At 33.7% G+C, this 16,463-nt stretch overlaps 1 protein-coding gene across 1 annotated transcript; it reads right to left on the bottom strand.

The window, feature by feature from the left end:
* Positions 1–2,855: 2,855 nt before the first annotated feature.
* LOC112098354 (putative disease resistance RPP13-like protein 1) lies at positions 2,856–7,226 on the bottom strand. Its single transcript, XM_024184469.1, has one exon. It carries the CDS (start codon positions 7,208–7,210, stop codon positions 2,867–2,869), a length of 4,344 nt encoding a protein of 1,447 aa, XP_024040237.1. The 5' UTR covers positions 7,211–7,226; the 3' UTR covers positions 2,856–2,866.
* Positions 7,227–16,463: the final 9,237 nt, after the last annotated feature.

Below are 16,463 nucleotides of genomic sequence, written 5' to 3' on the forward strand. Positions count from 1 at the left end.
TAGGAAACTACTTTACTGTTCAACGCCATTAAAAGAACATAATAACGTTGTTGCTTAGTTTGCTTAGCAATAGGAAACTTCTAGTGCAGATATTGAGGCCACTAAAGTTGAAACGTAATGAGAGAAATATAATGTGTTTGCTTAGTTTGCTTTTCCTTTTTCATATTTGTTTTTCATATTTAATTGGCTTTGTCGCGGGGTACTATTTTCTCTTTTCATTTTTTGTTTTCTCATTGTTAGCCTAAAGGGCTATACATAATGTAATTTTGATGATAACAAACATATGTATTGAGTGATTTAATAAATATTGTATTTCACATTTTTATTAGTTTTTGAAGGATAATATTTATACAAGTAAATCAAGTGAAATCAAGATTGAAGACACTCAACGGACAATGGCGACATCAAGAATAGTTTAGAGCTCAACGAACAAATTAGTGCAATAAATTCTTGTAAAGCCGGTATGATTTAATTGATGTTTGATTTAGCATTTGAGAAGCTCAAGAAATTAATTTAATTAAATAATTTTCATAAACTAAAAGTTTTTGTTTTTATAAAGAAAAGTATTTTGTGAATTTAAGTAATTTGGACTTAAATGCTAAGATTTGAAATCTTTGATTTTAATAAGTATTAAATTTCGGAGTTGGACGTTTTTACAAACATTTGAAATGTTTTGGGCCATACTATAATTTATGAATATTTTGGACTAAAGTGAAAGATTTTGAGAACTTTGAAAAATATAGGTATTATGTTGAAAAGGACCTTTGTGTGAAACAAGAAAATCTTTGGGGCCATATCATAATTTCAGAAAGTTTGAGAAAGACATCTATTTTTATGAAGTTCTGAAATTGGACCTATTTGTAAAGTTTTCTGACGTTTTGGTCCATAGTATAATTATAGAAAGTTTTGGGCTAAAGTGTAATTTTAGTGAACAGTAGTACTGTAGCAAAATTCAAAAATAACGGTAATATTACTGTTCCTGAGCGGCTAGCCGGATAATCAAGCGGCTAACCGCTTGAGCGCTGGAATTTGCCTATAACGGCTAGTTTTTGGGCTTTCACTATAAAAACTCAACTCAAACTTCATTTTAAGAACTAACACAAGCAAATATAAGATCATATAACATATATTGAGCTTCCATTTCGTAAATCATCATTTGTTGAATCATCATTGAGCTATAATTTGTTATTCACTCTTAAAGAGAGTTTTATTGTTGTGAATTTCATTTCTCATCAATTTGTGAGTGTACAAGTGTGGGAAACACTTGGGGTGAAGAGATTGGGGATATAATCTCTTGTTGTAAAGGTTCATTGACACCTTGGAAGTCAATTGTAAACATTTGAAGCCTTGGGAGGCTTGGATAGTGAAATCCTCAAGCCGGGTGAGCTTGGAGGCGTGGACGTAGGCGGGGATAGCCGAACCACGTAAAAATCCTTGTGTTCGTTTTCTCTTCCCTTACTCTTTTAATATTGTACTTGATTGAATTTATTGTTTTTGATTTGATTAAGGCGGTAGATTAAATTGTTGTGCGAATTGTATTGCATAAAATTTAAAATCCCAATTCACCCCCCCTCTTGGGTTGCATAACTTGCATTTCACTCATATCATGTAATAAAGTGCTTTTAGTAAATCATGGCCGGTTTACTATTAATTCAATCAAATTTAATTTACTTTGGCTGTAATAAAGTGCATCATAGTTATTATAAGCTGACGTTGTATAACAATAGAAAGAGCACCCAACATCCCAAGATCTTCCAGCAAATTAATGAGATTACTCCTGTACACGATCAAAATAATTACAATTTCATCGTATGTATATGTCAATACGTGTGTGTGTGTATAGACACACGCTCGCATACACAAAATGTAAATAATTTTCAAATATTAAACATTTAAAATAGTCAGCATATTAACAATTTACAATTTAGATTATACGTAGACGAAATAATGGTAACAACAATAAAGTACGTTTTATAAATCCTAGTCCTACATTAGTAAAAGAATTAATGAGCTTGGTTTTTATTAATAAAAATTAAAAAAAATCTTTTTCTCCAGAGCTTATTATGAATTTTAAGGAGGAAAAAAAAAGAGTCGTACTCCGATTCATAAAGATATTCCTTCTTTCTTCTTTCATATTTGATGTGTTAAATATGAAGATTCATTCCAATTATAACAGTTTTTGATGAATCTAAATATTCAGTAACTGATAAATTATATTTATAAATATTATTAGCAATGGCACAGAAACTATTAAGTTAAATTAAACAATTTTGTAATACAGTCCAGTCCTCGTGTGTTAATATTGTTACTCATGAGGCAGCTAGTTATCCCTTCGGTGTAAATAATTAACGTTCATATGCACAATATTTAAAATAATCACCAAACAACAATTCACAAGTAAGATTACACAGACGAAATAATGCTAATCTAGCAAATTCAATCATAATAATTTGATTTTCATTTATATTAATTATTTCCAATCATGCTATTTTTAAAAAAGAACACTCCAGTGTTTATATATCCAACAGGTAAAATTTCAAAATAATATTTGCCAAAGTCTGATGAAGGGAATATACACACGCGCATATATAATCGTACAGCAGAAGGATAAATAAAAGAAAATGAAGTTTCAACAACTGAATAATGCATTTTGTTGTTTAATTAAAAAGTTTCAACAACTGAATAAAAGAAAATGAAAACCCATTGGCCTTATGTACATGATAAAGAATCACCGACACCGAACCATATTAATTTAAATTAGTTTTCAACTGAGATTTCAATTTTGAAATTACATACACAAGCACGCCCAATTTTTTTTTTAAAAAGTAGTAATTATAAAATATTTCAACCATCCTCTGTTCAGTCATCAAAAAACCCATTTAAAATCTATTACAACATAAGGTATGTGGGTTAACAAGTCCCAATATTGTCCTCCATCCTTTCTGCACTTCTCTTCTATCAACGGACATCCCGCGATGTTTAATCGCAAAAGTGAGGAAGGCAGGCCCTTCTCCGGAAAGTATTTGAGCTTGGGACAATCCCCGAGATCCAACTGAGTGAGGTTTTGAAGATCAACAATTGAAGAAGATAGGCGTTCCAGACTTGGAAAACTGAAAATTGTCAGAGACGTTAGAGAGGCAGGAAGAGGAAGCGCGGTCCCTAATCTTTTGTCCTCTAGTGGAAATGACACCATGTCGTCATCACATCCTCTGATTATGAGTTCTCGCAGAGAGGAGAATCTGTGAAATCCCCGGCCCCGCTCAATCATTGACTTCCAAATCTCCATATTACCCTCAATCTTCAGAAAATGAAGGTTGGTGGGAAGGCCATCTTCTTCTTCAAGGCTTGGAAGCGCACCTCCTATTGTTAAGTATTGAAGAGTGCTCAGATTGTGCAATCCCTTGGGTAAGGCCTTTAGTCTCTTACAATCATATATCTTCAGCGTCCTGAGTTTCGCACAAGGCAATCCCCCTTCGGGAAAGGACACCAGATTTTCACAATTACTAATACTGATTGTTTCAAGAGATGTGTTGTTGTCCAACCTTTCTGCTATTAACTCCAGCTTTGAACAAAAATTAACACGAAGGGACTTAAGAGACGGAGGTAGATTGCCAACTTCAAGGGACTCAAGCGTGGCAGGTAACTCGTTTTTTGAAAATATACATGTCAATGATGGACATTCCCAAATAACTAAGTCCTCAAGAAGATATGAGGTGTACCTTCTGCTGCTGCTGCTGCTACACTGGATGCCCTCTTCCACTGTCAAAGTCCTTATATTATCGCAATTGTAAATATCCAACTGCTTAAGGCTCGGTGGTAGCTGGACTTCAGCAATATATGTCAACGAATTGCAATACAAAATAATCAAGATCTCGAGAGACGAATTGGTGTGGCACATCCATGCCTCTGGTAACGATTTCAGTGCATCACAATAGCTAATCTGAATTTTCTTCAACTTGGAAGGCAGAGCAACCTCAGGAAAGGAAACAAGGGAACTGCACTTGCAGATTTCTATCTCTCTCAAGGAACTGAGGCTGAGCGATGATTGTGGCAGCTTCACAAGGCCTTCGCAATTACTCAATTTTAGATATTCAAGTCTGCATGACAACTCGCAGAGCTGCTGTTGTTGGTCTTTCTCTTCCTCCGCGACCAAGGATTGAAGTGTGGGACAGCTTGTAATCACCAGTCTTTTGAGAGAGCAAATGTCTTGCAGCAATTCGTTATGACTCTTCCATATATATGTTTCATTTTTACTATTACTTATCCCCAATTCTTCCAGTTTTGGTATTCGCGGCTTCAATGGCCCTGAGAGAAACACTTGATTTGATGTATCTCTACAAACCACTGAATTCTGTGAGCCGAGATGATCAGTTGCACTTCTCCACACAACCTTTTTACATCCACCAATTTCCATTTTGCAAAGAGCTGGAAGACTCGTAATTGAAATTGACAATTCTTCGCATTCTTCAATAACAAGCATCTCCAATGCAGGAAGGTGCTCTGGAAATGTTCCTTGCAGTTTAGAACATCTTAAAATGTGAAGCTCTCTCAATTTAGGAAACCGTTCAACTCCCTGACTGGAACCATGAGGAATCCACTCTTCCCATTCTTGCAGGTCTTCAAAACGAAGAGTCTCCAAGCATGGAAATGGAATTGGAGAGTCATCCCCATAGAACTCTGAACCCAATCTCTTTACTCTACTCATTCCATGCACTGTAAGATGCTTTAGAGAGGGCAGTTGCCCGACTGACGGCAGGGCAGTGCACATGCCGCAATCTTCAAATTTAAGTGTTACTAAATTTAAGAATGAGGAATCTCCTAACCATGTTGGAAATTTTGTACCTCCATAGCCACAGATACCAAATTGTTCCAGATTTTTATGGGGTTTGAGCATGTCAAGCACACCCGTTTCAGTTTCTGCCTCCCTTGAAGATGAACCATCGGTGCTGCAAGTCCAATTAAGCGATAATTCTCTAAGATTCTTCTTTCCATCCAACCGAGCCTCCTTTGCATCACCATCGTCTTTTACATTCTCTAATTTTGAAATTTTAAGTGTCCCCTGAAGATGTATCAATGACTTTAGCTTTCGTAACCCAGAACCATTGTCTTTTCCCACAGCAAAATTACCCAGCGTTTGAAGACAAGTCAGCTTACCAATTCCTAGTGGCATTTCCTCCAAGGAATCTGTATTTGAATTATTGAGATGATGCAATTTGATGAGATTTCCCATGTCTGCACACAACTTCTTCAGTCGTCGACAGCCCTCCAACAGAAGGGTGTGCAAGTTGTAAAGCTTGCTGACTGATTCAGGCAGAGTTTTAATCTCAGTTCCAGACAGGTTAAGGTGCCTTAAATACCTCAAATCACCAACTGAATCCGGCAGCTCGGCGATGAGATATCCACGCAGAGAGAAGACCCTCAAGCGTTGGAGTTTGAACAACCTAGGAAGAATGCTACAAGCCAAGTATCCAGGCCAGCTACTTAACGACGTTACTGGTAAAAGAGTTCGCAAGTGTTGGATATCGTACAAGTCCTCAAACCTTTTAACGCCATCATAATCTCCACGAATGTACGACAGATGACGAAGATTTCTAGAAAAACATTGTTGCATGTTAACCTCCGAGGTATACTCCAGTGTGAAGTATGTCTCCCCTGCAGCCCAACGGGCAAGGTCGTTGATAAGATCGTGCATAACAAATCGTGATATACTGTTGCTCGATTGCTGGAAAAAAGATCTTCCACGTAGCTCTTGAAAGAACTTTCGACCGAGATCTTCACTAGGATTCCCACTCTCTCCGTGATCCAGGAAACCCACAGCACTCCATAATAAAATTATCTCCCCCTCTTCAAATTCATAATCCTTTGGAAACAATGAGCAATACGCAAAGCATTGTTTCAAAGGTGCCGAAAGATAATAGTAGCTCACTCTCAGCGCCGGCATAATGTCACATCTCTCTTCTTGCAATTCCCATATCTTGGTACTGAGCACTCTCTCCCAATCACATCTGTCATATTTTCCTCGCAAAAGTCCTCCAAGTGTTTGCGCTGCCAGGGGCAAGCCATCGCATTTGGCCACTATCTTCTTGCCAATTTCCTCCAATAACTTATTTGACCCCAAAGAATGTTGAGCAAATACAGCTAGACAATCATCAATTGACAACTTTTTTAATTGATAAGCTGAGGCAGTTCCCATGATGTCTGCAACCTCTTGATTACGAGTTGTGACAATAATCTTACTTCCCTTCGCTCCAGCTTCAAACGGACGGCTGAGGCGAACCCAATCATTGTAATTCTCATTCCAAACGTCGTCTAAAACAAGCAAAAATTTCTTTCCAGATAACTTCTTCTTCAGCTCCTCTTGAAGCAAATTTAAATCACTGTCATCAATAGTCTGCTTGGTAACGGATCTTAGAATTGTTTTTGTTAGCCCCTTAACATCGAAATCCTCAGAGACACAAGTCCATGCCTTGGGATCAAAATGATCCTGCACTCGCTTATCATTGTAGACAAGCTGAGCAAGAGTAGTTTTGCCCAGCCCGCCCATACCTATAATAGGAATAACAGAGAATCCACCATCGTTGCTTAAATCATCCCTCAACAGCAGTTCAACAACATCCTTCTTTTCTGTTTCCCTGCCATAGACGTTGGCTCCAGTCACTAAAGAGGTTGTCTCTAGCCTTTGACTGGCTTTTTTGGACCCTCCAGCTGAACTTACGTTCAAACCCAGCGAGTCTTTCTGTGTCACAATTTCTTGAAATCTGTCGTTGATCTCTTTGATTTTGGACATCAAGGCATAATCGAACTGAATCGATTGTGGAGTAAAAGTGGTGCAGCAAGTAGGAATGAGCCTCCGAAACTTACTTGTTCTTGTACGACTGCTACTGGGTTGATCATGAGCCGCAGCTGGATCTCCATTTCCAAGCAGCAACTTCCTCCGGAAAGCCTCAGTTTGAAACTCATCCAACAAGTCTTCAACATCATAAGCCAAGTCCTGAAGCTTGCCAAGCCACTTCTTCACAAACTGATTAGTTGTCTTCTTCTCCTCAGCATCATCAAGCACCGCCTTGATCATCTCCAACATATTCGCCCACTTCATCAGATCGGCCTTGATTTGCTCTTGGCGTGCAAAAAACAGAATCCCCTCTGAAGCTAACTTATTGACCAGCAAATCAACGGACGCCGTAAGGATTGCCTCTCCGATGATTGACATTTTTTTTCTCTCTTCTCTCTTTTTTTTTTTTTTGGGGGGGGCAAAGAAAGAAGCAGAATTTTGAGTTTTGAAAAGCAAAATGAGAAAATTGAACAGAAAGTGTGAAGGGTCAAGCAAAATGAATGTACCAAGTCTTCCACTTGTTTATTCCAGGAAAGGGAAAATAAAAACAGAGCCCACCACCCATTAATAATTTAGCAATTTACCAATCACCAACCACCACCACTTGTTACCAGATTCAATAAATATAAAATCGCACGTTGATATTTGTAGGGCCAAGCAACATTAATCCAGTGTCCGGGTAAATGCTGAATAAAGAGGAAAATGGAATGTATCTACTACGGACCTTCGCTTTACAAGTCTTCAATGTCATAATAGCTAAATCAAAACGTTTCTCTCTCTGTGTCTCTCTTATATAATTACTTCATTTATTGACTCAATTTTCATGCTCAAACGAAGACTTAAAAATACACTACAATGTTTTATAATCACAATGGTGATTCCAACTATCATGTTATATTAATATCGTGTCAAAATTAATTATAATAAAACTTTAGCCGAATATAGTAAATTCGACTTATTTATTAAATATATAATTTAATAAAATAATAACACATTAATATGTTATCAATCAAATAGAAACTCTAATATGAAAACAAAAACTGTCCCCCCACCAATAATTTAGCAAGCTTCACTTTATTACACTAAAGTGAAAACAAAAAATCGTCCCCCACCACCATCAATAATTTAGCAAGCTTCAAATGCTTGTGCTTGTCTGCTTGACGAACTGGGCATGCGTGGACCAAGCATCATTGAGCAATTCGAAAAAAATTAAATAAATAAAAAATCAGCGCCCAGCAAAGAGAATCCATCTTTAGGTGTTGCTTCCTACTTAGTACATCTATTGATATGTACATCTACCTAACATTTAGAAAATGGAAGTAGAAATTGGAACTCACTTTATGGCTCGTATGCAATACACGTATCAACATTTAATTACAGTTCACACACACACACACACACGTGTGTGTGAGTCTAGTTTTAATTAAGAGATAAATTAAACATAAATACTTAGATGTGTCTAAATGATTGACTAATGATATTATTGGTATTTACAAATTTCTAAGATGCGATAATTATGTGGGGGACATATATTTATGGTTATAGAAAATGGCGATAAAAATGGTACGAATCTAATATAATAAAAAGTATAAACTGCAGTAAATTAATGTTCACTTCAAAGTACGTTATAAATATCGCTTTCCTTAATACGTTGTTTGCTCCCACTGATTGAGTTATGCATATGGATTAAGTAAATATGCATCCAGGATACAATAAAGCGCTGATTTGTTTGTTTACGTTGTACATCAATAAAAGCAAACATGAATATTTTTTAACGTTATAAGCCTACCGAGAATTAATATATTTTTCTTACAAAAAAAAATAATATGTTGGATATTTGATGCATAAAAAATAAATGTTAATTGATGAAATTCTTTTGAAGAAAGAGGACTACGAGGAAAATGGTTTGGGATCATTTTATTCATTTCTAATTGACATTTATTTTTTATGAATGCGAGGGTATTTTGGTAATTTTATGGACACAAGAGTTGTATGTTGTGGATAGATGTTCATTTTGAACTACATTGCGTGCGGTTAGTTGTATTTCACATTCATGAAAAGTAATTATGTTGTTTAGGAGAAACTTGATTAGGAGAAACTGCAAGTGAGAAACAAGCCGCGGATATGAACGATAGTCGAGTTTAAGTATTGTCACTATGAGTGAAATATGCAAACCCATTTTCATATTTTATTAAGATTTTAGAGTGTAGTAAACCATATTTGCAAAATAAGATTTTAATGCTCTAATTTAATGATTTGTAGAATAAATTTGATTTACGCATTGGTACATTATTAAAAATTTTATGATTATTGGTTTTCCCTATCGATTTTGAGTAATGCATAATAGTATTTTGAAGAAAAGAAAAGTAAATTTAAAGTATGTTAATGGAAAGAAAAGAGGACTTAATGTACGATTAAAAATGTGTTATCTGTGTGTATACAAATTTGTTATAAAAAATCATGAGACAAGACCCTCTCCCTCTAGTTACAATGATACAGCTCAGATGAGAGCCCTTTGGGGCTCCTCTAAACACATAGAGAGGTTAATAAGCTGTGCTTTTTAGTGCTTTTGCCTTTTGGAGGCTTATGCATGCTGTATGATAATAAAAGAGATTTAAGATACAGATAAGATAGAGGCCTTTGGGCCTGTTTGAGTGCACATAGAGCTTTGGATCTTGTGCTTGGGTGCTTTTATTTTTTAAGGACTATTTTATGCATGCAGTATGATGAGATATGATGATATATATGAGATAGCACTTCATTAATCTATCCTTTGTAGCTCTAGGCATGACAGTGCCCGGATAGTATGTCATTGCACTGCCCATATGAGATCCAGGTATGACAAGATCATTTACTTGTTTAGTGACAATTTAAGAATAAAGTATTCTATGTTATCTTTTGATATGATTTTCATGTGTATTATGTACAATATAATGTATTCTTCAATGACAATTGTTTGATTTAAAGTTTAAATAATTTAACTATGTTCTTACTAGATTGGTAAAATTGGTATGTCGAAAAGATATGATCATCTTTAAAATAAGTTACTTTCAAAAGATGTTATCCACTCATTGAGCTTACTAATTTTTATATTCACCTTATTTTATTATATTTTCCCCCCGTAAAAGGATGCAGGTACACCAATCGACTGACTGACTGTAGTTATTTTGAATTTTTGGCCACGTGATGGTGCTAGGAGAAATAGATGATATTATGCATGTTGATCATCTCATTTTGGAATGTATAATTGTATTATGATGTGATGATTATAGATGTTTAATATATATTGAAATCAGATATATTATAATCTTTTGATATTGGAGACGTTTGGGTGTTATTTGGTATTTTGGTTGAGAAGGTTGATTGATGGAACTGATTATCTATTAAACTATGTTAGGAGTGCTTGTATAAATTTGTAATTTTGGGATTGTTATATTTATAAGGGAAATAATTGCTGAATTTTCGGTAGAATTAAATTATTATCAGCCAAGTTAGACGATATGAAATAGACCTGCATGGAGTTCGAGGCGAGTCGTTTCAAATCAAGTCCTTTATAAAGCTCACTCACCCCTTGTTAGCTCTCACTCGTTACAAGCATCTATCTATCAATATATCAATCAATGCTTACATTTTCTTTCCTCTTATACATCAAAATGAAGTTCATCTTGGCAACATTGCTGTGGCATTATTATTGTCAATAGTATAGAATGTTTACAATTATCATCTTCTGGTTGACCAAACCTGTAGCGACGTTCCATTCGGAGCCAACTGTGTCGCCTCAATCAGCGCGAAACTCTCTTTAAAACCCGATGCTGAAATTAAACCAAAATGAAATCCTCGGCGTAGCAATAACTGTACTGAAGGAACGGGATATTCAAGCTAGGGAAGACTATTCTAATGCGCATGAAATTAGCAGAGACAGCTATGAACAGAGCGTGTTCATGGCTTCCATTGGTGAATACATTAAAGTTGTAGAAGCTTGCAACAAAGCAATTGGACCAGCTAAGGCTGGCAATTTTGCCGTCGCGAAAACGGCAGCTGAGGAAGCCGACCTGAGCGTTTCTCGCGCTAACGCATACAAAATCGAACCAGAACCTTAAACATGTCAATTTGAACTTGAAAATTGCTTCTAAAAATGCAGTGACCATAGCCATCAAGGCTCTTAGTAATCCTAGTGTTCAAAGCGAAAATTGAAACAAGGAGAGCACAATTATTTAATTTAATTGATGATGATTTCATATTTCTTTCATCATCGATTTGTCTTTTTTATCTTTTCTTTTTCTGAATTTCTTCATTTAGATATGCAAACCAATGATATTCTTGTTGATGATATTGTTGGAGTGAATAATAGTGATAATGTGTGCTCTTTGAAGCAGCTTTCTGCTTATGTTGTAATGAATAATTTTTTAATTGGTTGATTGAATTTTTGATGCTTTTATTTATTTAATTACGTGATGATCATGCATGACTCATTTAAGTGGATTCACAGAACTGAAAATATCATATAATGATGGAAATCAAAACGATTAATTGATTGTCTTCATGTGTGTTAATCAATTAATGCAAAGATTAATTGTCAATCAATCAATACATAAATATTTGTTGACTTAATTTTTGTCAATCAATCAAATTTTCTAATCACAATTGTATCGTTTCTGTTTACTATTTTATCATTCTGCAACAACTTTCTCTCACAAGGTAATAGATTGTAGTATTTCATACCAAATTAAAACTTGTCCATTTTACCGATGAAAATCATGGTAGCATTATTAGAGAGCTTTTTCTATTCTTTTTCTCCCCCTTTTTCTACTTTGTCCTTTGTTTGATTAGGCGTAATGAAACAGATATATCAAGGGACCAAGCATGACCTATATATATCTATATATATATATATATATCTTCATCAACAAACAAGGAAACAGCGGATTGAATTTGATGTGTCACAGCACAATAAGTTAAATTTGGACAGACAAGACAAATATAGAAGCATCTAATCCACGAAAGGATAGACATGGGACTTGACATGAAAATAAATACAAAAACAAACACAAACATTTACTCCTCCAATGATTGTTTCAATATCTTTACCCTTGATATTTGCTACATTTTATAAAATATGAATCTGCTGGTAAATTTTTGTACCTTAAACAGTTTTCTGACTTATAAGAAAAAAATTATTTTAAAAAAAATATTGCAGAGAAAAATAAAAAAGAAAAAACTGCTAAAGAGACAAAATAATGGTAGAATGCTGACAAAAATAATGTTAAAATCAACTAGATCACATAAAATTTGATTACCTTCACTACTATAAGATATTATTTGATTAATACAAATTAATTCAAATCTGATATGTTAAGTAGAGAATAACAATGTTTTAGATCATTGTTTACAATACATGGATAAACTGGGTAATTAGTTAAAGACCCGTAGACCAAAAATGGATTTATGTATTCATCTTATCTCCACATTATATGTTGATGCTTTCATTTCTACTCGTCCTTTAGTTTCTTCTCAATCCAAATGCCAGGATAGGTGGAACAACATTTCCAATGTGCTACGCTTGTGTTGGATGTTATCAACAATCTTGTAGCCATCCGAAAAACCCTACGTGACGAGGAAGTAAGATTAATTTAAAAGTATAATCACAACTCACAAGTGATGCAAATACTAACAAAATCTAAACAATTAAGAAGTTTTACAGTCAAACTTCTAAGAATGGAGATTTGTTCATCGGTTTTAAAACTTATTTCACATATTCTAATTTTTCATTTAAACAAATGCACGAACTTTGATCCAGTGCTGATCACAATCTTGTAAGAAGATACGCACAAATCGTAGATCAGCACTGAATCCAAATCTCAATTGTAGATATCAAAATAGCAATAAGACTTAGGCTCCGTTTGGTACAGCTTATTAAATAGAGCTTATAACAGTAGAGCTTATAGCAGTAGAGCTTATACCAATAGAGCTTTTGGACAAAAAGTCATTGGGTGTTTGGTTGTCAATAAAAAAAATATTTTTGAACCATTAAACTATATGATATTTTTTATATTATATATATTTAGAAAAGCTTTATAACCTCTACTCCCAAAAGCTCAAATTTTGGGCTTTTCTTAGTAGAGGTAAATTAGCTTATTTAAGTTAAAAAAACTCTATTAAAAAAATAACCAAACACCATAAAAAATTTTAAAAAGCGCTTATACGATTAAATAAACATTTATGGCTCTTAAATAAGCCATACCAAACAGGCTCTTACTCGAGATCAATCGTACATTCACGAACTTTCACCAATTGTATCTCTAACTGTTATTGCACGGAAAGGAGCGCCATTTGGTAACTTGGCATTAAGCTCAGGACCGGCAAAGACGTGCATTGGTTCTGGCCATTCCGGCATTGTTTCCTCAAGTGAAGCTGCCCATATGAATGCTTGTTTACGACATGGAAACACATCGTATGCTGCTGCTTCTAATGCATCAGACCTCACCTATAATAACAACAATAAATAGATAAATAATCTAATCAGAGGTGATTGTACATATACCGACAATAGGGTTTATTTTAACTATGACACAATTGCACAACTAATTCCCATATTAAGGCTCAATTTAGGACAGGTTCGGCAATTAAGAAGTGTTTCGTAAGGACTTTTAATTGTGATTTGGAAGTTAAAGATAATTTTACTCAACAATTGTTTGATGAAATTGTATTAGATCTTGGCCAGGACTTGACCGAGTGTTTTCAATCGGCTTTCTTTGGCTAGTCACTCAAGTTTAAGCCCTGTAAGTGGTTTGAACCTAAGAAATTGATTCAGGCTTTTTGCACCACCCCACAACGTACTATTTTTTCAAATATATTTACTTAAAAATCAGGGCATCTTGATAGGCACCCCTCCATGTTAAGTTAAATGAATATCGGTGGGTGAGGTTTATAATAATAGACAGCAATAACATACCACAACTTCTTTATGGACATGCAATCCATCGGTCGTAGCAGAACTAGCTGACAGCACCTGCAGGGCACATGCAATTATATTTTGATCAGTGTTCACGAAGCTAAAGCAGTGTAACTAACAGATCATGGCTTAATTAAGTAATTACCTGAAGGTGATTAAATAATTGAGAATGAAATTATATTATTAAGCAAAGACATAAGCTATTATATTATTAAGCAAAGACATAAGCTAAATTACCCCATTTATCTGTTTGAAATCTCATATTGAGAGCAAATGGCGGCACTGACGAGGCTTGCTCAATTTCGGCCTGCATGGCTGCATGTCTGATAAGAGTGGAAACATAGTGCCTTTAGCTAAATCGTAGAATGTTAAATCTGATGCTACTGAATATGGTGAGTGATTCATATACGCGGTCTTCACGAATATATAGTTGTTAATTACAGGAGAAGTTGCAATATGAAGTTAATTTGAAATTTATATTTCTCACCTCGAATAATTTCTGGTAAATCGCTGATTCGATAAGGTCAAACTTTCTTTATGATCATCATCTTCTTCTTGGTCTTCGCCTTCCGATGTTCCTATTTCTGATGTTTCTCCACATTTTCTTCCTCTTTTAATAACTTTCGTTGAAGATTTTGACAGAAATATCATTGTGAGAAGAGTATTTCTAAAGTTTACAACTTGGAAATGAGACCTTATGTGATATGTACATGAAGGATAGAGTACATGTCAGTATTTATAAGAAACAATGTGATGGTTTTAAAGAGACTAGTGGTGGTTTTAAAGAACTAAATAAAGTTTATTATTTAATAAAAAGTCAAATACAAATCCCGAAGAATCCTCTGTATAATCTGACAGTATCTAGAAAACAGAGCCACATGCATGGCAATATCATTACTTTGTAAGACTGGATTATTTTTATAAATTTTTATCCAAAGAAACTAAATAAAGTTTATTATTTAATAAAAAGTCAAATACAAATCCCAAAGAACCTGTTGTATAATATGACAGGATCTAGAAAACCGAAGCACATGCATAGCAATATCATTACTTTGTATGACTGGATTATTTTTATAAATTTTTATCCAAAGAAACTAAATAAAGTTTATTATTTAATAAAAAGTCAAATACAAATCTTGAAGAATACGTTGTATAATCTGACAAAATCTAGAAAACTGAGGCACATGCATGGCAATATCATTACTTTGTATGACTGGATTATTTTTATAAATTTTTATCCAAAGAAACTAAATAAAGTTTATTATTTAATAAAAAGTCAAATACAAATCCCGAAGAACCCGCTGTATAATCTGACAGAATTTGAAAAACGGAGGCACATGTATGGCAATATCATTACTTTGTATGACTGGATTATTTTTACAATTTTTTATCCAAAGAAACTAAATAAAGTTTATTATTTAATAAAAAGTCAAATACAAATCTCGAAGAATCCGCTGTATAATCTGACAAAATCTGGAAAACAGAGGCACATGTATGGCAATATCATTATTTTGTATGACTAGATTATTTTTACAAAGTTTTATCCAATCCCTTGTTTGATGCCAGTAAATCAATATTTAAATATATAGTTATTTTGTTATGTTATTTGATTTTAACTATTAATGTCAATATTGGAATATATCTTTATATTGAACTAATAAAACAACTGTATAAAGACATTTGAAAAAACTTAATTACGAATTTTGAATTCATGATGTAAGATAGCGTTTGATTTTTAATCTGAAATCTGAGTGGGGTCTGAACTTGGCTGAAATATGAATATCTTTAAATTGCATATGTTTAAATGATATATTTATTTTCTCTTTTTCGATATCCAAATATAAGTGGCATCTATTTTTTTTTATAAATCAAAAACATCCAAAGTATGATTACTTAACATTTATGTTTTGGTAAGAATTATTTATACTTATTATAAATTTTAAGAGTTAAATACGTGCACATTACAATTAAAATCAAACATATGTAGAGTTGAGTAATTGATCTTTAAATAAAAATATTATTACATTACTCCAAATACAAAATTGATTCAAACTTATTATACTAATTAAAATGTGAATAAATTTAAATTTAAATTTATAATTTACATCATCTTTTTTACCATTTAAAATTGTAAAATCCCATTCGCCCAAACCTAGTCTTAATTAGGTATACATAAGTGTAAAGGCCCATATGTTCTTAAGAAGTATTAAGTTTTCATAGACCCATAAGTGAATGGAGAAGTGTAATGCGAATGCCCCAAATTCAAGCCAGAGTTATAATTGTTGGCAGACCTGTATAATCCTTTTAAAACAGTTCTCTAATTATATTAAAAGACGAAATAAATCTAATTAAATTCTTATATTTCTCTCTCTCTCTATAAGTTTCTTTTTCTAGTTCATTACTCCCACACAACTACACCAAAGTCTTATATTTTTTTATTTTCTCTCAAACACTTTGTATATTACATAATAACTATTTAAGTCCATTTTTAGTTCTACTCAATTCAAATATATAGAATTTTCTTTTTAATTAAATATATATGATTTAAACTTTCAAAATTTTGTAAAAACAATATCCCTAATATGAGGTTTGTGGAAGAAGTTAAATATTTTTTTAATAAAAAAGAAACTGAAATTTTAAAAAAGAGTTTTTGAAAACTTAAAATAGGTTTTGAGAAGG

This window comes from Citrus clementina, unplaced genomic scaffold, assembly GCF_000493195.1.
Source record: "Citrus clementina cultivar Clemenules unplaced genomic scaffold, Citrus_clementina_v1.0 scaffold_5, whole genome shotgun sequence".
Classification (NCBI taxonomy): domain Eukaryota; kingdom Viridiplantae; phylum Streptophyta; class Magnoliopsida; order Sapindales; family Rutaceae; genus Citrus; species Citrus x clementina.

Bases quoted from the DNA above. Each gene is read 5' to 3' on its own strand.
- LOC112098354 (XM_024184469.1), bottom strand. From the start codon at position 7,210: ATGTCAATCATCGGAGAGGCAATCCTTACGGCGTCCGTTGATTTGCTG.